Genomic DNA, 26702 nt, shown 5'->3' with positions numbered 1-26702 from the left:
AAAAAGTATTCCGCCCCCAGCGATGGTCAGCGATAGCCGCGCTCCGTCCCTACGAACTGTTTCGGCCGGGAGTATTCAGAGCTGAGAAGGTTAAGACTGTTGAAGCAAGAAGTAATTTCTTGAGTCTTGGAAAGCCTCCACATCCTGAAATGCAGGCTTTCCATATACCTGAGAGTACACAGGTATAAAAACATGCATTGTCGCCCAGGCCTCTCAGATTCTTCCGTACTCTCATACTGTGCGCTTGTTCACCGTGTCTCCTTCACTTCTTTCTTAAATATAGTTATTTACGTGTGTCTCATTCTACACCCTTTTATTTCAAATAACCCCCTCAACAAAGACCTCCCCCCATTTTTCTTTTTTTAGGGTGTGTACTTGAATTGAGACAACTCGGTCAATCTCGATTAATCGTTTTAAAATGAAAAGTGCGTTATCGGCCATTTTACGACCGGCACGGTAGGTTTAGTGTGAAACAGAGTTGGGTATTATTCGGATTGTTTCGAATAAATATTTATCTAAGATAACTATCCAAATAAATTCTTTTCGATCGATTATTTTAGTCGAATATTTTATTTTAAATTTAAATATTAAAAATATATAATAATATATAATATATAATATAATATAATATTAAATTATTAAATATTCGAATATTTATTTTATTCGTCACACATTCGTATGTATATTTATACATATATATGTATATTTATATTGTACGTATATATGTATATATACATTCATATGCATATATACATGTACATTATTATGTATATTTTATTCATCATACATTATTCTAGCAATTTTTTTCGAACAAATTATTCGAATAGAGATCACAAAATTATTCGAATAATAATGTGAATAAATTATTGATCGGTTTTGTTCTTATATAATTTTATAAAAATATGTTAATACGAATGCATCTCAAGGATCAGTTTAATTTTCTTCTTTATTTGAGCAGCTGAACTTCTACGAAGAGATTATTTTGCAAAAACAGTTACGAAAGTATACAAAGCGTATAGTTGCTATCTTACATAGATCATTTTAACTAATCCTGCTAACCATGGCGATCATTTCACGGGATTACTGAACCATGATTTCTTCCTAGCATTATAACAACATTCGAAATAATCAAGATCTTTGTACGAACCCTCAATAACAACATGATCATTAATATTGTTACGGCGACTTGTCCAAATCAAGTCGCTGTAATGTAAAACTGCCCTGTTGTGAACAACTCCTTAAAGAATAATAGAAGATAGGGGTTGCCACGGAGGTGTGTTACCAACGGACAATCGAAGAGTCGAGATCGGACCGTCGAACGATCAACATCCCACTTCTGAAAGATCTGAATTGTTATTGTATCGAATTGTGTTACAGTTAATATTCTGTATTGTAAATAAATTGTCGCGACGCGAGAGAAATGGTGTAATTCGTAACAGTATTAAGGAGAGCACTTCATAAGTTTCTTTCAGATCGGTTTTCACCGATTCCTTTTGGAATTTTAAGAAGGGTCGACGGAATAGAATCGTTAATCAATTTATACCATGTTCCAAAATCATTTTTACAGTTTCGAAAAAAAAGTACGAGTCGGTGGATTCAATTTCAAGCCGTATATAAAATGGAAATATCGTGGATCACAAAAACTATTGTAATTTTGGATTCAGAGTTGAAATGGATTCGAGTGCAAAGGTGTAACGGCCAAGAACCCTTGCCCTTTTTGCGAACAAATATCATGTTCCGTATTTCAAATTGCATCGGGAATCATTACTCACGGGGATTCGTTTCGAAGAAACGCGGAGCATTGATAAAAATTCCAGTGTTGGCAGCTTCCCGGTCTATTCATTTCGTGCTGCTTCACGGAGAAGGACCGCGAGGCTCGTCCGAACGCCATTAATAAGACCCAACAATGTCAAATCATCGTATTAACCGGCTTTTCAAGCAATTCCACGGTGGAATTAATCATGCGCGCGGGCGCCGCCGCGCGTTTTCCACGGGAGAGGTTTTCAGGAATGACGTAACCCGCCGATCATTAGTTAGTGCTTCCGGTATCACGTGATCCCTAAAACATCGTCGATCATCCTGCCCGGGCCACCGAGTCCTGGGCAAAGACTTAGCAAGAGCCCGCGGGTATACCGCGGAGATCCACCCGAGTCCTCATTTCCTCGCCCTTCAGTCCGGCACGTGCAATTTGCCCGACTCTGACAAAGCGGTTTTGTATTGGCCGGGCCCGTCCCGTTCTCACACACGCATCTTTTGTTGCACAGAGAGGTGGGGAGGGGGTGGGGGCGACGGTACAACGACGTATATTTTATGCATCGCTCGTGCGGAAACTACGCGCTCGAAATTACCGAGTCGAGCAATCCGGAGTCGTTAACTGTGTCCAAGACGATATTCGAGAACAATGTTACGCTGATCGGAGCAGCCGGCCTACGAATTCGAAGCAGCCGACTGTATCGGGATATACGATAGCACCTTTAAAACGAAGTAAATCAATCTTCTGGATCAGTTTTTTCAAAATATCCGAAAGTGGCGAGTTCCTCGGATCGTTTGAAGCAACTTTTTCCTTTACAAAAATGTTCTCCGAGGCACCGTTAACGAGTTATTAACGAAAAACAGTGACCAATGAGAGGCGAGCTCGGCTGGCGCGAGGCGACCGAGCCAAATTGAGCGGAACTGGGCTTCGCGCGCTGGTTGACTGGGCCGCCTCGCGTCGGCCGTACTCGATTCTTATTGGTCACTGTTTTTCGTTAATAACTCGTTAACGGTGCCTCGGAGAACATTTTTGTAAGGGAAGAAGTTGCTTCAAATGATCCGAGGAACCCGCCATTTTCGGATTGTGAGACATTTTCGGGACACTCTGTATATTTTGAAAAAACTGATCCAGAAGATTGATCATATACTTTTATAAAATAACGGGTTGGTCATACTAACCAGCGCAGGTCCCCAAGTGAAGATCCGAATATCAAAGGTCAATAAATTAATTAAAACTGCGATCACTGTTGCTTGTACTGCGTCATAAATTATCAATATTAAACATATAAAAAATAATGAGATTCATTTTTAGAAGATTACACACAAAAATTTGATTACTTTTATAAAATAACGCAGTATTTGGGACGTCCGCAGTAATACCCACGCCTACCCTATACCTGTGAGAAAGGTTCGGGTTGGTCATACTAACCAGCGCAGGTCCCCAAGTGAAGATCCGAATATCAAAGGTCAATAAATTAATTAAAACTGCGATCGCTGTTACTTGTACTGCGTCATAAATTATCAATATTAAACATATAAAAAAATAATGAGATTCATTTTTAGAAGATTACACACAAAAATTTGATTACTTTTATAAAATAACGCAGTATTTGGGACGTCCGCAGTAATACCCACGCCTACCCTATACCTGTGAGAAAGGTTCGGGTTGGTCATACTAACCAGCGCAGGTCCCCAAGTGAAGATCCGAATATCAAAGGTCAATAAATTAACTAAAACTGCGATCGCTGTTGCTTGTACTGCGTCATAAATTATCAATATTAAACATATAAAAAATAATGAGATTCATTTTCAGAAAATTACACACAATAAATTTGATTTCTTTTATAAAATAACGCAGTATTTGGGACGTCCGCAGTAATACCGACGCCTACCCTATACCTGTGAGAAAGATTCGGGTTGGTCATACTAACCAGCGCAAGTCCCCAAGTGAACATCCGAATATTAAAGGTCAATAAATTAACTAAAACTGCGATCGCTGTTGCTTGTACTGCGTCATAAATTATCAATATTAAACATATAAAAAATAATGAGATTCATTTTCAGAAAATTACACACAATAAATTCGATTACTTTTATAAAATAACGCAGTATTTGGGACGTCCGCAGCAATACCCATACTCTCCCTAACAGTATTACAAAGCAAAATCAGATTCCAGCGGAACCTGCACTGTCAGAATTTCGAGAAGAACGTTCCTCGCCTTGAATCGCTCGCTTGAATATTTACGATCGAAGAATCGGGCCCGTTAACAAGTTAACAATCAGACATCGATCATCCCGTCCCCCCTCGCCGAGCAATAAATAATGCCGTCGGAGCGAGATCGAAGTGTGCTCTGAAAATAAACTCAATGACGAGAAACAAGGAGAACAAGAAGAGGAACGAGAAGGGCAAGCCGATGGCGGTGGATAGATGTGGCGCGAGGCGTTGAGAGGCGAAAAAAAAAGCGAGAAAGCAGACACACGAAGCGAGGAGGGAAAAGGGAAAGAAGAGCAGGATGTATGTATTGTATGCTCGCGAGCAACTGGCCAGCGCGTTGTTTGTGGGCATCCCGGCGCGAAAAAGGGTGGGTGTGCGGGGGAGGAAACGGTACCAGGGGCGGAGGACGAGCGCCGTGATTACCCCGGGCGATTTCTTGGGCCCACCGACCGACCGACCGGGGTCCGATCCCGGGTCAGATCCGCTCGCTATGGGAAAACGCTAAACGATCGGCTCACATCACTCAGATTCCTGCTCTGCTTTTCGTACACATGTATACCAACCACGCTCGTAACTGTCTCTATACGGGGGCCCGATTCTACCCGAAACCTGTTCCAATAATCGTTTCGCGAACGACCTAATAAAGACTCTAGAACGACAGGGAGGACGTTCCTCCGTGGAGGATGCGAGAATCTTCGGATCTTCGGTAAAAATAGCTACGGTCTGCACTAGATGCAGATGTAGTCGTCTTTACGATTCTGTGTTCTTAAAGTTAACGACACCGGATTCGACGGGACTAATTACAGTGAATTCTCCCTAATTGGCGCTCAGATTGTGCACAAAGATGGACGATTTGGGAAGAGGAGATACGATTATTCGAGCCTTGTGATTCGTTTTTATAGTTGGGAGAATTTGGAGGATTTACGATTGAGGAGGATTTATTGTATTTTGTTTGAATTTATAGGACGCGAATAACATAAAATAATAACTATAATATAGTAATATAATATAATAATTATAATAACTATAAAAATGTATCGTAATAATCGTATCTCCTATTCCCAAATTGTCCATTTTTGTGTAGAATCTGAGAGTTAATTAGGGAGAATTTACTGTAGTTAGCTCGATGCATCGATGCAAGCAACGATAAAGCTTATTGTTACTTTTGAAATACTTAAATCCCGGCACCGTAACATTTAATCGTTAGCGGACGATGATTTTCGTAAAGTATCAAGAATATTTTCCTTAACGAAGCAGATTTACGTACCATCAACTTAACTCTATACACATTTCATGCGTAAGCTAAGGCTAAATATGAATGTTATTCGTTTCTTCTAAATCGGAACAGATTCTTCGGTTATCGGTTGCGAAAGAAATCATAGTGCATGGGATTAAATAATAGGATTATTTGACGCGAACATGATCACATCGCATGTCTACAACTTCTGAAACGTAAAATACAGTTTCGATGTTCTAGTACGTCGATGTTGGTCCTAAACGAGTTAATATTACGTGAGCGTGAATTTATGAAATTATAGGTAGAAATTAAAAATGATTTGTACACATTAAATAGTAATATTGATCAGTGACAGTATTTTATCGGACGATCATTGTTCGTGCGCTTTTCAAAATACGGTCACAAAGACTCAAACGGCGCATGATTTTACTCGGATTAGAGCTTAAGCAACAGTTAACGATGAATGAAATTGGGCGATGAACGAAACTGAATTGTTCATATATTTATCGCACGAGTTCTTCCAATTTAATAATGAAGCTCGTCAAACGCGAAGGAAATATTAATACAGAAATATGTTTCTTTCAGAGCGTGCAGAATGAGAAAATTCTTTACTGATAGCAACACATTATCTGTCGGAAGCCTATGGATAAGATTTTCAATTATTATACTGTATATTAAGAGGAATCGTAAACATCTCCGTCCACATAATAATCCTAACCAAAATTATTCATGTCACCGGGCTGATTTATTGACGCTCGATTGAAGTTGATATTGCCATTGTATTGGGTTGGCAACTAAATAATTGTCGATTTGTTCAATGAAATAAAAATTTTTTTTACTTGATTATCCGAAATTTGGCTTTTCCAGAAGAAATATACTGTACTTCTTAGTGTGATTAAACATCCTTCGTATGCAAATTTCGCCAGACATTAAAACGACATTGCGAACTATAAGCTCAAGCCTAATCCAAAATCGACGACAAAGTACTTCTGCTAGCAACAATTTCAATGCATCGACACAGAAATCAAATTTCGCAGTCATCAAATATTGGGTTGGCAACTAAGTAATTGCCGATTTGTTCAATGAAATAAAAAATTTTGTTTACTTGGAACGAAGTTTAATCTGTAATGTATTTTCCATTTTGTTCGATGACCTTTTGCCATCTCTCTGACAACTTGAAAATTCCACGCTCGTAGAAAGTCCAGTTGCTAACATTCACGGATAATAACAAATAACATAATAATAATAATAATAATTTTATAATATAACATTTACGGATATCGTAAAAATGGGAGTGAGACACATCTATAACTAAAATCAGCAATTACTTAGTTGCCAACCCAATATGTAGTAAATATAGTCAGTTCTCCCTAATTGACGATCAGATTGTCCATTTTTGTGTACAATCTGAGCGTCAACTAGGTAGAATTTACTGTATAGTGACTGTATTATCTGGAATAGTGGCTTAAATTCAAATTCTGGACTTACTTCATTATCCCACGAAACATATAGATCTCATTATGTTACTATTAAATTCGACTAATGGACTCTCTTACTCGATAGCATTTTTCGCGGATAATAAAAAATAACATAATAATAATAATAATAATTTTATAATATAACATTTACGGATATCATAAAAATGGGAGTGAGAGACATCTATAACTGAAATCGGCAATTACTTAGTTGCCAACCCAATACATTTTATTGAGCGGTTCTTAACTGTAAACCGTGCTAAGAAAGCTTACTATCATTCCTAAACAAAGCGCGATCGATAAAATATGTACCATAGCTAAGAGGTTAATATCGGCGGTGCTGGTTCCCACCCCCGCATACTTACTGTAACATTAAACTCCATCTTATTCCCAAGATGAACGGGACGAGGCCGAACCGGAAATACAGCTGGCGCAGTCTCGAAGGCAATTAATATCCCCGGTGTTTTCGTAGAGCGGAGGCTTTTCGAAACGAGATTCGCAGAATTTTCATTTTCTCGTCGGTGCCCGCGGTTCCTCCCTCTCTCTCTCCCTCTCCCTCTCCCACACCCTCTCTCTCTCTCTCCCTCTCTCTCTCTCCCTCTCTCTCTCTCTCTCTCTCTCTCTCTCTCTCTCGCTCTTAGTCTCGATCTCCCCCATCTCTCTTAGTCTCTGTTCTGGCTCGGTGTGGGTCGACTTTCGCGGTTCCGTCGGGAAGACCGAAAGTGGAAGAGGCGCCGATATATCCCCTCTCGCAACCTGTATACACGTATAGCGTCGTACCTACCCCGCGGTGTCTTCTCTTTCTCTTCTCCCCGGTGAAGTCAGATCGCCCACGGGCTCCACGAGGCCGTCGTTATTATATGTTATCGCCGTGGAAGGTATGGGAACCGGCCCGAGGGGGCACCGGATACCTACGTCGGTATTTCCCCCTCGTTGTGCCATAACGCACCGTCGAGGTACACGAAGAACCGACTCTCTCTCCCCGGTTGGTTCTCTTGTTCTCTCCCTCTACGCTCTTGCTTGTATCCTCTCTCGGCTGCCTTCCTCTTTAGCGGCTCTTCCTCCTCATCCTCCGCACTGTCCCGCTCGTCCTTTTTCCAGGGCACTCGTCTATTATATGCTAAATTACAACGACCTTCGGCACCGGCCACGAAGAACGTGCCTTCTATCGAAAGACGCATCGATATATGTTCCCCTCGTTACCATTGACACGGCCGGGTGAAGGGTACATGGGAATCGCGGGATGCTGGAACGGTTCCACCAACGTTCAACGAGGTTGCACGGAATGCAATCGAAAAGTTTCCGAACCGATTCCCTAAATTATCGTCGCGTCTTTAACCTTTAACCGAGGGGCACGCAGTCTGACAGACTCTACTGTATCATATTTATTGCTTATTGCTTCTACCATAAGCGGGTCTAGGAGTTATTACTAGACCGCGGTTATCCATCTTTTCATTACAACTGAAAAACTATTCTACCATTCAAATTTGTAACAATTCCATACACCTTGTTCTCAGATTTTGGATACTTTTTTCCTAACTTCTCTATCTAAACGATCCTGTCGTTTCTCTATGGGATTCTAGTCGCGAGATTGGGCTTGCCATTCGACGTTGTTTTTACATCAGAAGTTTGTCTTACTTTTCGTAGATAATTTTGACATATTCTAGCAGCGTGCTCGAGATCATTGTCTTGCATAAAAATGTAATTAGGACCAATTATTCGTCTTCCGAAATAGAATTTGCCAACATACATCGTTCTATAGCATTCATTCATATTGTATATCATTTGTTCGTTAGAAATGGTAAGTATCCGCATGCTTATGGATACATTATTGCATTATTGTGTACAATTATGCGTTACTATTATACAGGCTGCCCAAAAAGTATCTCGCAATCCAGAAATGGGAGGTTCCTGAGGTCATTTGAGGTAACTTTTTCCTTAGAGAAAATGCAATCCGCGGCTTTGTTGGCGAGTTATTAACGAAAAACGGTGACAAATCAGAGGCGAGATCAGCTGGCGCGAGACGTGCGCTCGTTGACTGGGCCACCTCGTGCCAGCCGAGCTCGCCTCTTATTGGTCAGTGTTTTTTTTGTTAATAACTCGTCATCAAAGCCGCGGATTGTATTTTTCCTAAGGAAAAAGTTACTTCAAATGACCTCAGAAACTCCCTATTTCTGAATTGCGAGACATTTTTGGGACACCCTGTATACTTCGTCTCCGACATTAGACACAGATCAACTCTTCTATGTCACTCTTCTATGATTTCTCATGGGTGGATCGTCGCAAAGCTGTTTTGCATTACGGTGACTTCATCGATGCGATCACATAGGATCACATGCGATCGCAACATTGTTTACTTATACGTTTCGATTAGATATGTTTAGATAAAGATCCAAATAAAAGAGAATTTCTCAAAAAAATCCGAAGCGTGTCGTTATTATATGAACCGTTTATTTTGAAAGTGGCATAAGTCACTTTGTATTCAAGTCGACATATTTAAGGGTTTGCGTTTTAACACGTTTAAAAATACAGATGCTAACTTTCGAGAAGATTTACTTGTATTTGTTATCTCAGGATACTGATATTAATATATAATATATAATATATAATATATAATATATAATATATAATATATAAATATATAATATATAATATATAAATATATAATATATAATATAATATAATAATATATAATATAATATTTAATATTTAAGGATTTGCGTTTTAACACGTTTAAAAATATGGATGCTAACTTTCGAGAAGATTTACTTGTATTTGTTATCTCAGGATACTGATATTTTTCTCGGTATAAATAATTTCGTATAAACTTGAAAAAATCACCACTTTTCATTACGGTAAAGTGACTTATGCCACTTTCAAAATAAACGGCTCAATTAAGGACGAAACGAACAGCAAAATGGTATCGCTTGATGAGCATACAGTAAATGTAAAGTAAAATGGACAATTTGGGAAGAGAAGGTACGATTATTTCAGCCTTGCACCTTGTCTTTACAGTTGTTGACAATCGATACCTCGCGAAATTCGAATTCGCTCTCCTCAATTTTTAGAAATTCGCAGTCTTCGATCGTTGCAAATTTGTGGTCCCTAATATTTGTAAATTTGCAGTTTCGAAGTTTTAACAACTCCTAGCTCTTAACTGTTACAAATTTCCCGTTTTGAAATTTTCGGAATTCACAGTTCCCAATTTTTAGAAATAAAACCTGGAAAATTCAATTTTGGAGAATTCGCAGCCCTTATTTTTCGCATATTTGTAGTCTTCAACAGGATACTGATATTTTTCTCGGTATAAATAATTTCGTATAAACATTAAAAAATCACCAATTTTCATTACGATAAAGTGACTTATGCCACTTTCAAAATAAACGGCTCATATGTGTACAGTAAATTCTCCCTAATGTTCCTCCAACTTCTAAATAAAAATGGACAATTTAGAAAGCAGAGATACGATTATTTCAGCCTTGCACCTCGTTCTTATAATTGTTGACAATCGGCAACTATAAAAACGAGCCTCTCTCTTCCCAAATTGTCCATTTTGGTTTTCAAAGCTGAAAAAAAAAGATTAGGGAGAATTTACCGTGTTTATCCGAAGACAATATTCAGCCGCTATTTCTTCGCGACACACGACGACGTGTCGGGTTCAAGTGAACGTTGTTTATGAAGACCAGCCGGGTTCGATCGGCGATGCAACGTGACACGAAACGTGCATGGAAATGTCACGAGCACTTTCTAATGGAGCCGGAAAAGGTGGCACCGTTTAACGACGGTCATCTACATATCCGTATCCGTTGGATTTCGTCGTCGAACAACCACTTATTTGCTCGCCGATCGTAATCGCTTTCAATCGGACACGACTTTATCCCTTTGAGGCTTGAATTATGTTACCGGCACGTTTCGACCGTGATTTCTGTTCCGGATTCTTCAAAACTGCTCGTACAACGCGTTTCTAAAGGTAACGGCACGTCTTTACAATCTCTAATGTCTACCCGCAAGGAACAATGACTATGGAAAACACAAGGATCAACCGTAGTTTCGTTTCGTATCAGTTTTATCTCATTTGCAAATAGCGTACGCGAAAATTGATGTAATATAAAAATATTGGAAACTTTTTTAACATTAAACGTGCTGTTTAGTTTAAAAGTGTCTGATATGTGTCACCATAGAACGATGATAAGAATCAATTTACTTAAATTTCTCACGTATTTTGACGAAGAATCAATTTACTTAAATTTCTCACTATATTAATAATAATATTAATAATAATATTAATAATATTAATAATAATAGTAATAATAATAATAATAATAGTAATAATAATAATAATAATAATAATAATAATAATAATATTAATAATATTCGAAAAATTCCAATGGAAGCAGCTTTGTATAGTAAAAAATAGTACCATTTTCTGTGTGCAATATTTTTGAGTACGATATCAAATTTTGTACCTTTTCACGCACTTTGAAGAAGCAGTTGTCGTAACTTGTTCGAGAATAAAATAAATAAAAATTGTTTGCATGAATTGCAGAAACACAGGAGCCAATTACAGCAAATTCTCCCGATTTTCCTTCAACTTCTAAACAAAAATGGACAATTTGGGAAGAGGAGATACAATTATTCGCGACTCATTTTCAGAACTGTCGATTGTCAACAATTATAAAAATGAAGTACAATGCTCGAACAATCGCATCTCCTCTTCCCAAACGGTTCATTTTTGTTTACAAGCTGCAGGAAAATTAGGGAAAATTCACTGTAGTTCCTTGAATAATTTAGCAAAGTGAAACCAATGTAGTTTCGATTAATACGTTCTGGTTCCGCGAGCGTTTCTCCTTATTTCTGGCGCCGATCCTTTTTCCGCCTTCGATCCTCCAGAAGGCATCCGGCTTTCACGAAAATGATAGCGGCCGCGCCTCTCCTGCGGCATAGTAGCTACAATAAAGCGATGAAATTCGAAGCCGGCGATGACGATAATCGATCGTTGCCACGGAATTGAGCGATCGAAATCGGCCGCGTAATAAGCGACGCTGCGAAGTTATTTTAATGCAATAGTTGTGCGTGCACCGGCTGATCGTATCTAGCGGTCCATTTTGTGTCTTCATTCTCGACCCCAGCGCTCTTCGACGTTGTTCGACGATCGTATTTTATTGAATCGCGAGGCAACTGGCACAAAAATCTACGTTCTATCGAATCATGAAATTATAGTATGGTAAAATCAATGTTTTCGATGTCAAGAATCAGACGGAAAATCAGAATAAAGTCTGAGGCAAAAGAGTCTAGAAACAAAACAACAGCCTAAGTTAACGTAGAATGATTTTAAAGCGTATAAAATTAATTAAATTCGAAGCTATGTTTCATTTTGTGTCTTTATTCTCGACCCCAGCGTTCTTCGAAATTGTTCGATCATCGTATTTTATTGAATCGCGAGGCAACTGGCACAAAAATCTACGTTTTATCGAATCATGAAATTATAGTATGGTAAAATCAATGTTTTCGATATCAAGAATCAGATCGAAAATTAGAATAAAGTCTGAGGCAAAAGAGTCTAGAAACAAAACAGCCTAAGTTAACATTATATATAATATATAAATAATATTATAATATTATAATATTATTTATTATATATTATATATTATATATTATATATTATATATTATATATTATATATTATATATTATATATTATATATTATATATTATATATTATATATTATATATTATATATTATATATTATATATTATATATTGTTATAATATAATATTATTATTCTATGTTAAAGTTATGTATATATATATATATATATATTAGAGAATAATTTTAATTTTAAAATATAATAGAGAATAATAATAGAATAATTTTAAACCGTATAAAATTAATTAAATTCGAAGCTACGTTTCATTTTCTACGCACGCGCGCGAGCTTCTGCCACTAGGGAATCGAATGACGTCAATTATCTTCTCACAATCAAGTAAAAAGAAGTTTAATAATTTCAAAGGTCTGATATGAAACATTATAGATAAAAACATTTGTAAACGGTTAATCGAATATAAGCGATTATCGAATTTGTCAGTGCACAATTATCGAATGTTCGGTCGCGAGTGATTTTCGTGTGTCTGCAATAAGGCTGCCACAATGTAACATCGTTCCGTTACTTCTAAAACGTCGATGTAATCATTAACATTATTTCTACCGATCGGTGTGTACCGCTGCCCAAGTTGGCGGGCGGAAGGGGCGCGCACAATTGCACCGTCATTTTCTCCGGCGTTTTGAAAGAGTTACCAAAATTATTACCATACTCGGTACAATTATTACGGATTACATCTTCTCGCGGCGTCGAAAAAATTGCTATTTTAATCAATATTCGCATATTTTCGAATATACCGAAGTATACTGGTAATAACGGTGATCGTAATAATATTAGTAATGCCACGGTGTGTTCGCCACTGAATCGGCTGAAGAAAAGAAAGAAAAAGAACGGCAACGAAACGTCTCGCACAGGTGGAGACCGTGACTCGAACGATGATATCCGGTTTACGACAGTGCCGCGAACACTGCTCGGTTCCCTGAAGAAATTTCCATTAGATTTCCATTAATCTAATAAAATAATAAGGCGACGGGGCGGCCCGTGCATACCCTCTACTTAGCGGCGCGTCGGGTCACGACAAAATGTGCATTTACGACGTGACGTTAATCGATCCGGCGCGTCGGTGATCGTCAATTAAAGCGGGCCGGAGCGTATACGGTGACTTCGTTAAAGAAATTTCGGTTCGCCGGAACAGCTGCGACGGTGTGCGGGTAACTCGAAGCGATTTTGGCAGGTGACCGGGAGCATCGACACCTGCTCGAAACCAACGAGAGTCTCGTCGATAACGCCGCCTAGTTTATAATGTCGCTACCGCCGAATATATATATGTATATCTGATCCCGGGCGAGCGAACTGCTTAACGATTCATCGGGCGAATCGATCAGCGAGATTTAAAGAAGATACAGAAAGCCCGACAGGCGTACAAGCTCGTCAATGAATATCGGTTTGTTTGAAGAACTGTAAAAACGACGTCGACGCAATTACCGGTATCGATTTTCGCGTGCCAACATCGTCGGTACCTATTGACATACGTGAGCGACTTGAATTACTTGCTCGGATCTGACAATCGATTCATTTCGAATAAGATAATAAAAAATCTAGACGACCTGTCTAATCCTAATTTGAAACGTTCGAATTGTCCGTTGCTTTTATTATAAGAGTGAGCAGCGTCGATGTGTTTTTCCCGCATTTATCCGCTTTATTTTTAATTTAGTTTGACAGTGCAGTTTAATAATAACTATATAATATAGTATTATAACATATATATTTATTATAATACTATATTATATAATACTATAATATATATATATATATATTTATTATAATACTATATTATATAGTTATTATTAATATAATAGTTATTATTAAACTGCACTGTTAAACTGAATTATTAAACTACACTGTTGTGTAGTTATTATTATAGTATATTACTTTATTAGTTATTATTATATTATATATATATTATAATATAATTATATATAAAATATAATATATATATATATATATATATATATATATATATATATATAATATAATATATATAATATAATAATAACTACACAACAGTGTAGTTTAATAATTCAGTTCAACAGTGTAACAAAATAATATAAGATCGGTATACATATATATTGGTAACATATAGTACTGTTTTTTTATGCATTCTAATATTATACATATATTAATCTCAAATTACATAAATCGCATTTGAGTATTTCGCGACAAAAATAATCTTCTCAATCTAAAGGGACCGAAAGAAATTAACAAAAATTTCTGAATAAAAATATCTTAAAAATTAATGACATAATAAGCAAAACTGTATTTCAGGCATGCCGCGTGTTCGATTCAATAAACTTTGGTAACCAAATTTGATAAACTTGCTAACAACATTGAAAATTTAACTTGCTTAATTACTATGATAAAGAAGACTGTCTCATGTTACATGTTAACATTCTCGAAGAAAGACGTTATCTTCGCGCATAAAAGAAATTAATGTCAGACATAGTATGTCTATACTATACAACGTATTATACCGATTCAAGATTAAACTGTCGATCTTCGTTTCGAGTCAAAACAGTTTGAAAGTATTGGAAAAGAAAATGAATGGAAGTAGAGATATACGTGTTATACCTTCAGGACCTTTATCGAGGTGAAAATAATAACCGGGTATTAACGGAACGTAAAACGATCACAAACTAATGCTTGAACGAACTGCTAGCTGTAGAATGGCGCGGTGAAGAAGCTCGTGAAAACGATTGAAACTTCAGATTGGGTAAACGAGAATTTTTGAATCGTCTGTTCGCAGGTATCCAGAGTCGAGGCTAGCGAAATTATTCAACGGCAACATCCCCATCGTTCTGGACTCCCTGAAGCAGCACTATTTCATCGACAGGGACGGCGGCATGTTCAGACACATATTGAATTTTATGAGAAACTCCCGACTGCTGATACCAGATAATTTCGCTGATTTGGATTTGCTGCTAGAGGAAGCGCGATACTTCGACATTGCACGTAAGAGATGCATCTCTCTCTCTCTCTCTCTCTCTCACTCTTTCTCTCTGTCGTCTATTTTTCGTGCCGTTTGCCCCACCTCCCGCGGACCGTTTGCTCGGTTCTCTTTTATTGGCTCTTAATCAATATTATGAAAGCAAGCAATACCGTTAAATTAAACAAGAAGAAGGCACTGAAATGCACGAGAGCCGGTATTACTTAATCTCCGTCGAAAATCTGAACGGTTGCCGGACACCGTGAATACACCAGACAGACAGCTCTTCGCCGGCTTCTGTGCCGAGGCGAAAGATCACCGTGTATCGACGATAAATCATGCTATCTGAGCCGCAGAATCTCTCCTCAGATCATTTTTCCTCCCATTAACTGCCAATACCGGCAGCGCAGAAAGTTCGTATTATGCTGCATTAAACGGCGATATCTTGATAACCACGGGACACGAGAAAAACTCGAGCCTCTCAAAATTCCTCTCCTGGCTTCGTTATCGCTTTATCTCGCCTCGATGTATGTTTAACCTTCTGCCGCGCTAATCTCAATTGTTATCGAAATTGTTTAACAAACTGGAAACTTAATTTTAATAAGTTAATACCGGTAATATTGTTATAATATTATTAGGCATTACTGCTAAAAATATTCAGATAACCTATTTATTCTCTTTGCTCTGTATCTTGGGCTTTAATATGTTTAATATATTTTTATTATAATATTAATTTATTTAGTATATTTTATTATAATATTATTAGGCATTACTATTATTAGGCATTAACATTCGGATAACCTATTTATTCTCTTTGATCTATATCTTGGGCTTTAATATGTTTAATATATTTTAATATATTTAATATATTTTTATTATAACATTAATTTATTTAATATATTTTATTATAATATTATTAGGCATTACTGCTAAAAATATTCGGATAACCTATTTATTCTCTTTGCTCTGTATCTTAGGCTTGAATATGTTTAAATTAGAATAAATTTAAGTTCTGAATAAAATTTTTGGTTGCAGAAATAGTTGCAGAAAAGACTTAAATTAAGTGAATCGAAGAGATGTTGTAAGGAGATAGTACAGAAAATAATTTGTATTTAGAAAAAATATAATTTAAATTAAAACGATTCATGTTTGTTGATATTTGCCATTTGCGAAGCTAGATTTATTGTTAGTTGCATCATGGTGACGTCATCTCTGTTCCTCCTCGCTGCTTATATTCTTCATCTTTTGTTAATATTAGTTCGGTACTGTTAGTTTTCTCAATAATGTTCTATTTGTCAACAACTTACAAATACTTAAAGAAAAAGTGTAAATTAAAAATGCTACCAAGACTTGGACTGAAATGGGAGGAAAAGGAAGCTAAAGTGACTATTTCTTAACACGAAATTAAATTATACAACATAAGTGATAATAAATTAATAAATGACCAGAAATAATAATTGACAGAGGTTAACGATAACAAATAGATAATATTATATAAAAGTCAGCTCAAAAATAAACTAAACTCTAAAGAAAAGTCAGCATCCTTTCATTCTTTCCTTTTTCATTGATTTCTCAAAGTCAGACCAAGCCAAAGAAATCTGTGCGATTTTGTCATCAATTAAATAGTGTCTCCTGTGAGTGTCCAATCAAAGTACAGTAATTTCTCCCAGAAATATTTGGAGTCGGAATCGAAACACGCAGATCTAAGAATGCTAAGTCGCGCTAAGACACGATTCTTCGAGCTTCGCGACCGTTTCTATAGAAACTCAGAGCAGTCGGCAAAAAAAATGCAGCGGCCAGCATACCGGTATACAGGGTGTCCCAAAAATGTCTCGCAATCCGGAAATGGCGGGTTCCTCGGATCATTCGAAACAACTTCTTCCTTTACAAAAATGTTCTCCGAGGAACCATTGATGAGTTATTAACGAAAAAGCAGTGACCAATAAGAATCGAGTACGGCCAACGCGAAGCGGCCCAGCCAACCAGCGCGCGAAGCCCAGTTCCGCTCATTGGCTCGATCGCCTCGCGCCAGCCGAGCTCGCCTCTCATTGGTCACTGTTTTTCGTTAATAACTCGTTAACGGTGCCTCGGAGAAAATTTTTGTAAAGCAAAAAGTTGCTTCAAATGACCCGAGGAACCCGCCACTTTCGGATTGCGAGACATTTTTAAGACACCCTGTATATTAATATGAATACATAGTAATGCTATAATAAAAACAATTCGAAGGCAATTCGAATAGAATAAAAACGAACTGTAATAAAAACGCTAAAGTTAGAACCCGCCCCAAAATTCGCGAAGCCAATGATCTAGATCTAACCAGTGACCCTGTTGCAGCGATGTGCAGGCAGCTCGAACAGATGAAGAAGGAGCGTATAAAAAACGGTTCGACGACCACGTCGACGTCATCCCCGAGTCCGCCTCCAGCCAGCCAGTTCAGCAACCGTGGCTCCGGTTGCACGACGGTGCCCTGCAACCGGGACTCCGATAAAGTGCGGGGCAACGAGGGCAACTGCAGCTACGAGTGCGTCGCCTTGCACGTCAGCCCGGACTTGGGTGAACGGGTGATGCTGTCGGGTGGTAGCGCGCTTTTGGACGAGGTGTTCCCGGAGACGACGCAAGCGGTGATCGACGCTCGTTCCGGCGTCGCCTGGCACCAGCAGGACGCCCGCTACGTGATCAGGTTCCCGTTGAACGGTTTCTGCAAGCTGAACTCCGTGCAGGCGATCACCAGGCTGCTGAACGCAGGGTTCCGCGTGGTCGCCAGCAACGGCGGCGGCGTCGAGGAGCAACAGTTCTCGGAGTACCTGTTCGTGCGACAGGCCGTCAACACCTGACGGAGCACCGCGCACCAGCGCAAAACGAGCTCGAGGACGGTCCGCTGCCTGCAGCAGGATCTGGACCACGAGTGAGTTGTCTCCAGGAGAAGAATATCGAAGACTGTGTCACGGATGATCGTCTGATCCAGCGGAGCACCGCGCGCTGCTTCAGCTTCCGAGGATCGTTCGGGAGATTTTCGTACGTCGAGCGCGTTGATTCGAACCTCTCTAACCTGCGCCCCGCTTCGGGCGTAGGGTTCTGAAAATTTTCTGAATAGCCGGGCCTCGCCGAGCGAGGACTTCGCGGGATACGTCGATGCAGGTTTTGCATTTGAAATTAATTCTTCGATCGACGAAACTCGGATCGAATATAAAAATTGAACGGTTCTTTGTAAATAATTGTCGAAGGACGATCGATTATTTGTACTGACGTTTGTATTATTTTATGAATAAGTAATAGAAGTTCGTGTTAAATTTGAAAATTGTATGAAATACGATCTGCGAAAGGGTTGATTTCTTTTGCAAAAAGTTGAGTTTGATTTGCAAAAGTATGAACGGAATCTGCAAAAAAGTTAACGTGATTCGCCTGAAGATTGGCACGTTGTACGAAAGAATTCATTTGGATTCGCATGAAGGCGATTTGATTCGTGAAAGAGCTAATGTTGAATGCAGAAAAGGTAAATTTACTAAAGAATCAATTCGGATTGCAAAAGGATATGGATTGATTCGCAAAAGAATTAACGTGAAATACGAAAAGAATTCGCTTTAAGTAGAAAATGGTGAATATGATCCGCGAAAAGACTAATTTTTAGTACAAAACCTGCGATCATCGTAGCCGTGCGCTCAATTATCTAGGGCTTCGAGCTACCGAAACATGGACAACTATTGGGTTGGCAACTAAGTAATTGCCGATTTGTTCAATGAAATAAAAAATTTTTGTTTACTCGGAACGAAGTTTAATCTGTAATGTATTTTCCATTTTGTTCGACGACCTTTCGCCATCTCTCCGACAACTTGAAAATTCCACGCTCGTAGAAAGTCTAATCCTTTTCGGCCAAAAACTGAGTTAAGTGAGATTTTACAGCGTCATCGTCATTCAAAGTTTTACCACGAAGGGAGTTGTCCAGGGATCGAAATAAGTGGTAATCCGATGGCGCGAGATCAGGGCTAATATGGTGGGTGTAACATCAATTCCCAACCAATATCCATGAATTTTTGCCGAGTGGACAAAGACGTGTGCGGCCTAGCATTGTCCTGCTGGAAAATGGCACCTTTACGATTGACCAATTCTGGTCGCTTTTCCTTAACCGCTGCATTAAATTTGTCCAGTTGCTAACATTCACGGATAATAAAAAATAACATAATAATAATAATAATAATTTTATAATATAACATTTACGGATATCATAAAAATGGGATTGAGAGACATCTATAACTGAAATCGGCAATTACTTAGTTGCCAACCCAATATCATGGCGCTCGAAGTACTTTGGGTCGCGCTGTTTCGAGAAGCTAGCTGTACAGTTCCTGGATGCGGGGAAGTTACGAAGACTTGTTCAACTTAGGTGCTCACCCAAGGTCGTAAGGAACATGTAAACTTATACAATAATTTCTCTCAGAGATTTTCGGAGATCGGAATTGAAAATTCGACGGTCGCGTACCTAATACCTATCACGTATCTTGTAACTCCGCGGATTTTTGTACCTGACACACCCGACGAACCATTCTGTGTTGTCTTCCGGTAATTCCATAGGCGTAGGGAAAATTATAGCACGGGGAAATTCACAGCAACCCGAAATTTGGCATTTCCGGGAGAAATTACTGTATTTGGCTTTCGATCGTGAACGACTTATTCGACTAAGTCCTGGTGTAGCATTCGGTTAAGCCTGACCTAACACCGGTACTCTGCTTCCTGTGTATAATTACGAGCATTCTTATGAAAATAAATTAATTAATTTAAGATCAACAATTTGATTCTGGATAATCGGTATCGACTTCGAAAAACTGCGACATATTTGTAAAAGTTAATCGACGATACGGAAGGATTTAAAAGAAACACGATGCAGCTACTATGGAATTATTAATGAACAGTTTAGTTACTCGTGGCGACAGCTCGTTGCATTCTAAGATACGACATTACCGTGGCATGAACTCGCGTGCATTCGCGTCGTGTGGGTAATGATTCGCTTGATTCCCGCATTCGTTACGACCAGGGTGAGATAACTAATGGTACGAAAGAGCATCTACGCGAAGTGTCAACTCCCGAACATTTCTTGCGCCATTAGCTTCGTATACATTTTTTTACAACGCCGTGATCTTGATCGTAGAATGGAGCGAAACGAATTGTTACATTATATTTCCCGTATTTTGTTCTACTATACCGTCTCGTGATATTGTGAGGTTCGTAGACGTTTCTTGTTAGCCCCGTTAGCTATAAAATTATTTTTTTATATTACCCGTAACGTTTAACTATCCGGTGACAGAGTAAAAGAGATGACAATGTAATCAGAGAATGCCGGGTGAACCGCGTAACTCGATCCAACTTGGTCGCCTCTCTTTTAATTGGATCTTCTCATTTCGTTTCGTGAAATCTCTTTAGCTCGCAGCTGCGGAGCACTCTTGGAACAGTGGAGAAGATCAATTATAAATTATTTAATTATTTTTCGGTAGACGCGGAAAACAATTTTCACGAAGGTGCAATGAAAAACAATTATGCGGCTCTTGTTACACGGTTCACGCCACAATTTGGAAGCTTGATTTTCAGATTGAACTACTGCGTTTTTTCTTCTTTTTTTGGACTGGGTTCTTGAGTATCGTTTACACGCGAAAATGTTTGTCCGAGTGACGATGTGCTACCTCCAGCGAACTGCAGAAACGTGGCACGTGGGGAACACCAAGACGACGAAGAAACATCCTACGATTCAGAATTCGAAAGATCCTCCACTGTTCGTTCGAATGATTACAAGTATTGCAGACCCAATTGTTCTACATTGCTAATTAACACTATGCCGTCCGGTGGCACCACGCTGGTGCCATGCACCAGAACTATATTGCTTGGGTGTTAAAAGGCAGCAAACTAACTATAGCATTGTGCTTATTTAACTAAGAATTAAGTACGAAAATTCTTGAACGACATATCTTAATTTTAGGAATTTATATTACCGCCATCTTCGAAATTTTGTTTAAAATCTAAAATTTCCAAGCTATTATGCCGGCGTCAAACGAAAGAATCGTATCTAAGATCTGCGGACGGCATAGTGTTAACATCCTAAACTGTTGTAAAATATAAACTGCCATGGAGAAGGAAGTTTCTAAATCCTCTTTCGAAAATAAAATCCCTCGGAAAAAATATAAAGTAGATTACCAAGTAAATAGATTTAAGGAGTCAGATTACGTCTGCAGGAACGAACGAAAAATGAATGCAGCATCGAATACAGAACATCGGCGCGAGATTCGCGCGAGTCCCCGAAGCGCCGTAATTTGCGAAGGTCTGCAATTGGTAATTACAGAATCACCGTTAAAATTGTTTCAATATCTCGGCGAACATTGGATCCCGGAACATAATCGTCGCGGTTACGTAGTACGTGTCGTCGGAACGGTATCATTACGCACACTCGTGACCCACATTTGCTTAAGAGCCGCACGGGTGCGCCGGTCTTCACTTTGCTTTTATTTAATAAGGTGTACCTATATGTATTTAAATGCCATACTAATTACTGTAAATACCGCGAACAAACGTGTATCTATATCTATATATATTATATATATATAAATATAAATATTCTATGTACTTAAAATTCGCCGACATTCGAATACGAGGCAACCATCAACGAAAACCACTCGCGTTGATCTCACCTGTAACAACAATAACAACAACAAAAACAACAACAGAAAATATTGGGTTGGCAACTAAGTAATTGCCGATTTGTTCAATGAAATAAAAAATTTTGTTTTACTTGGAACGAAGTTTAATCTGTAATGTATTTTCCATTTTGTTCGATGACCTTTTGCCATCTCTCCGACAACTTGAAAATTCCACGCCCGTAGAAAGTCTGATCCTTTTCGGCCAAAAACTGAGTTAAGTGAAATTTTACAGCGTCATCGTCATTCAAAGTTTTACCACGAAGGGAGTTGTCCAGGGATCGAAATAAGTGGTGATCCGATGGCGCGAGATCAGGGCTAATATGGTGGGTGTAACATGAATTCCCAAGCAATATCCATCAATTTTTGCCGAGTGGACAAAGACGTGTGCGGCCTAGCATTGTCCTGCTGGAAAATGACACCTTTACGATCGACCAATTCTGGTCGCTTTTCCTTGACCGCTGCATTCAATTTGTCCAGTTGCTAACATTCACGGATAATAAAATATAACATAATAATAATAATAATTATTATTATTATTATAATTTTATAATATAACATTTACGGATATCATAAAAATGGGAGTGAGAGACATCTATAACTGAAATCGGCAATTACTTAGTTGCCAACTCAATACAATAGAACCTCGTTTAGCCTAACAGGTCGGAGAACAAGGCAGTTCGGATAACCAGGGGTGAAGTAAATTCTCCTCAATTTTTTTTGACTTGTAAACAAAAATGGACAATTTGGGAAGAGGAGATACGATTAATTAATTTTATAATATAACATTTACGAATATCATAAAAATGGGAGCGAGAGACATCTATAACTGAAATCGGCAATTACTCAGTTGCCAACCCAATAGAAGAAGAAAGTGTGAAAGTTGTATCGCTAACGAATCACGAAACAAACCGATCGAGCGTGGAAAAATCATTCGAATAAGAAACGTCCTTCGAACGATTCTTCCGATTCGAAGCTCGGTGGACGACTCGCGCCGCTTCCGTCGCTCATTGTCAGCGACGTGACTGTTCCGATTGCGGTACGAGTTCGACGAAGAAGGATAGTTTCTGATCACACAAGACACTTGCTACAATAAGTACCGTTTCGATTGATCTAATAAAAATGTTTATTACTTGAAAGCGAAGTGGGGAACGTTATTTCTCTTTGCATAACCGTCTCGAGCTCCTTCCACCAGACAGTCGACAAGCAAGCAGTTGTCAAAACGGAGATAATGCGCAGTATGGAATGCAGAAAAAAATCGCATGTTAGTAATAATTGGTTACGATGGGAATTAAAGTCTAGCACGTTCGCTGCTAGCATTCGCGATTTTCTATTTTACGCGGAGAAGATTAAATTAATTTCGTGTCATTTCTTTTCGTAACAACTTCGTGAAACGTTTAAATCGTTTAAACGTTGTTTTCGTAATTTTAATTCGATCATATAAACACGCTTTACTTGTACGAATTTGTTGAGTGTTTGTAAAATTAAAAAAACCATACAGGCTGTTTCCGAAGCAAACGCTGGTAGCGGACGCGCGTTAATATTCGTGTTATTAGGACAAAGGTCCGGAGCGAAGACCGCGTTTAAATATTGTTCCGGGGAAGCATCAGTTTGCGAAAAACGCAAAAGAGAACAACGCAATCGCCGTGGGGCGGGAACGGTTCGGCTAGGACTCTGGAACGCGAAATAAAATTTGCCGCGCAACGGCCGGAATGAAATCATTAGCCGGACAATGCAGTTTCCGCGAGTTTTTCCGGCGGAAAAATTTGATAGGCCTGAAACGAGTTACGCAACGGCTGCTTTCGACTTTTCTCGTCAGCCGCATGCGAGCCGTACATCCCGTCCGACAACCTTTCCCTCCGATGACTTTCGCAATCGCATATCTCAGCCGTATAATTGCTGGCAGTTCGTTATCTCCTCCTAGACACGAAAGGAACGATGACAACAAAAATCGCCACGCTCGCGATAACTCGACTGAAACGTTCGCGGCGTCCATTCGGTTCTTCCACCGTTGGATGTCCAACTATCGTATCTAATTCAGCGAAAAATTATCGAACCGATTTCATTTGTTCGTAGGAATACCACATAATTTTGTATATTATGGCTGATCAAAATACTATCTTCGATAGTATCCATTTTGTACTTTGATCTCTAAAAATTTGATACTAAAAAGTGTGCTGAATTGTCACGTTTGCAATAAAATGCAGATTTTTATGCATTTCTGGAATTTACAAACAATTCAAACAAATATTAATGGCACCTCTAATTTATTTTACCGATCGAGAATATTTTTGATGACGAAATTCGATTTCCTCCTCTTTCTACCAAATAGTAGGCAAAAACCAGAATTTGCATGAAAATCCACAGTACAATAATAATTATTAGACCGCGGATTAGACTGCTTCAAACACATTCAGTTCTCTTCTTAATCATTTTAATGAGCTGAAGGGAATACAGCAGTGCCTATAAAATCTTTAAATATGTTTACTGTTTTGCATTCACACATTTTTGTCATATATTTTTGTCAAATACACAAAAACTGCACTTTAGTAATTATATACTATTTCTCTGTTTTAATTTATATCTTTTCTATAGAATTTTATTATTCAACGTAGTTCATTATATTGATTTCAAAGCTTGAAGCTTGAATAAGCAACAACCACCTTATCCCCTAAATCGGTCAAACCAGTGGAAGACATCTTGTGAGAAGCTTTCGCCACTGTACATTTACCTAACGCCCTAATGTCTACTCTAGAACTTGTGTGAATTAGGACAGAACCTTGAACCTGTTCATTAAATTAACCGTAATTGCACTCTTCAACCCTCAGTAATCCTACGTCGAGCCAGACTCGACATCAACTTTAGCACTAACAGTTACGCATTCTGTGAATTTACATGGAACATTTACACAATTATATTTGTGTGAATAATCTCGCAATTACATAGTGCGTGAGAATAATTCTAATATTTCTCAGCTGTTCCAAATAGATTTCAAAGTGACAAATGTCACATTCGACATAATCGAATTCCATAATACTACAACAAATTCTAAAATTAAAGTGAAGAAGCACTCTGTCGACCAAGGGTTGATCCTCGAATGACCAGACTGTATCCATTTCAACCCAAAGTTACAAACCTCGCCTCTAATTCCGACTTCTTTTATCACCTACTACAAACCATCTCCTATTTCTATTTCGTTGAATAAAAAGACCACCGTTGCTGTCATAGAGAGACTTCCATAGGTACAGTAAAAATACATTGGTCCCTGCAAATTTGAATAGAACTGTCCATGAAATTGTGAGAAGCTTCGCAACGGTTAATGAGTGAAGCGAAAGGTCGACTAGTTGGCGGATTAATTAATAACAAATCTTTACAGGCTGGATGAAAAAGTGGAAGAAAGTAGCGTACAGCGTAGATACACGAAGGACAAGAGGAAGAAAGGTGGGAAGAGCTGGTGGGTTGGTTGGAAGAACATGAGAGAGAGAGAGAGAGAGAGAGAGAGAGGGAGAGGGAGAGGGAGAGGAAGAGAGAGGGAGAGGGGGAGAGGGAGAGGAAGAGAGAGGGAGAGGGGGAGAGGGAGAGAGAGCAAAAGAGCTCGGAACCGCGTTGATCACGTAACCGCGGGAATAAGGGATAAAGCGCACAAACGTCATTGCCTCGGGCCCCGTTTCCATGGTTACCGTGAACTCAATATCCGCGAAGCCCGGGGCTAGCATAGGCCGCGGGCTGTCATCCCTCGAACCTGCCGAGCGAATCGTCGGCCGCTCCGATTCCGTCCTCCTCTCTCTCCCTCTCTCTTCTCTGCCTCTCCTTTGTCTCTCTCTCTCTCTTGCTCTCCCCCTCTTTTCTCTCTGCACTTCCATACTCTTTCTCTCTTTATCTTTTCTACTTTTCTACCTTATTGTTTCCGTCATATTCTTTATGACCGCCTCTTTCCACCGGCAACCCTCCGCTTCTTTCCCAGGATCATTCTATCTCATCGTTTCCTACTTCTCTTTTCTATTGCGTCGCTGTGTACGCGGGTGAGATTTTCTGCGATTTATTAACACGCTGATTGTTATTTGTTATTTGTAACACACGGCGCTTCAGCGACACGGTTTCGGTGTAACTCGGTGCAAAAGTTGCGACGATCTTTCTTTCTTTGACACTCTATTTATGGCAGGCTTTCGATCATTCTTTCAAAATCGAAGAGCAAAAATTGTGCGCGAACTATGTTTCGTCCATAATACGTCAAATTATTTATTTAGTTCAATGTAAAGTGAACAATGCTTTTGAAATTATTATTTAGAAGAAGATTATCGATGTATTAAATATAAGCCGTGTCTAATAACACAGTTCAGTTGTTGAAAAGGCTATTAATAGGCTTCTGATAAACAAAGTGTTGACACTCTGTGGACAAGGATGTTTTATTAGCACTAAATCGACCGTTAAAGGTGACTGGCGTGGCTTGCTTTGTAACAATTTCAAAACTACATTTCATTAGACTTTTCACACTTTTCCCACTAACACTGAAAGAACCAAACCAATCAGAATTCTAATTCGACTGATCTCTGATTTTTTCTTTTATTATTATATAGATTATTGTATATATATAATAATAATATAATGATAATATATAATATATAATAATAATATATAATATATAATAATAATATATAATATATAATAATAATATATAATATATAATAACAATATATAATATATAATAATAATAATATAGATTATTATATGGATTTATCTTATATTACAACAGGTTATATAGAA

At 38.6% G+C, this 26702-nt stretch overlaps 1 protein-coding gene across 2 annotated transcripts in view; it reads left to right on the top strand.

Annotated features, from left to right (window-relative positions):
• twz (BTB/POZ domain-containing protein twz) overlaps positions 1-23077 on the top strand; it is a 92769-nt gene extending 69692 nt beyond the window's left edge. For both annotated transcript variants that reach the window (XM_033472537.2, XM_076523172.1), the window contains 2 exons: positions 15082-15287; positions 17596-23077. In XM_033472537.2, the coding sequence (XP_033328428.1) occupies positions 15082-15287; positions 17596-18095 (706 nt within the window). In that variant the 3' untranslated portion in view covers positions 18096-23077. The remainder of the gene's footprint in view (positions 1-15081; positions 15288-17595) is intronic.
• Positions 23078-26702: the final 3625 nt, after the last annotated feature.

The sequence above is a fragment of the Megalopta genalis genome, chromosome 1 (assembly GCF_051020955.1).
Source record: "Megalopta genalis isolate 19385.01 chromosome 1, iyMegGena1_principal, whole genome shotgun sequence".
Lineage (NCBI taxonomy): Eukaryota > Metazoa > Arthropoda > Insecta > Hymenoptera > Halictidae > Megalopta > Megalopta genalis.
This window is presented reverse-complemented; position numbering and strand designations above follow the sequence as displayed.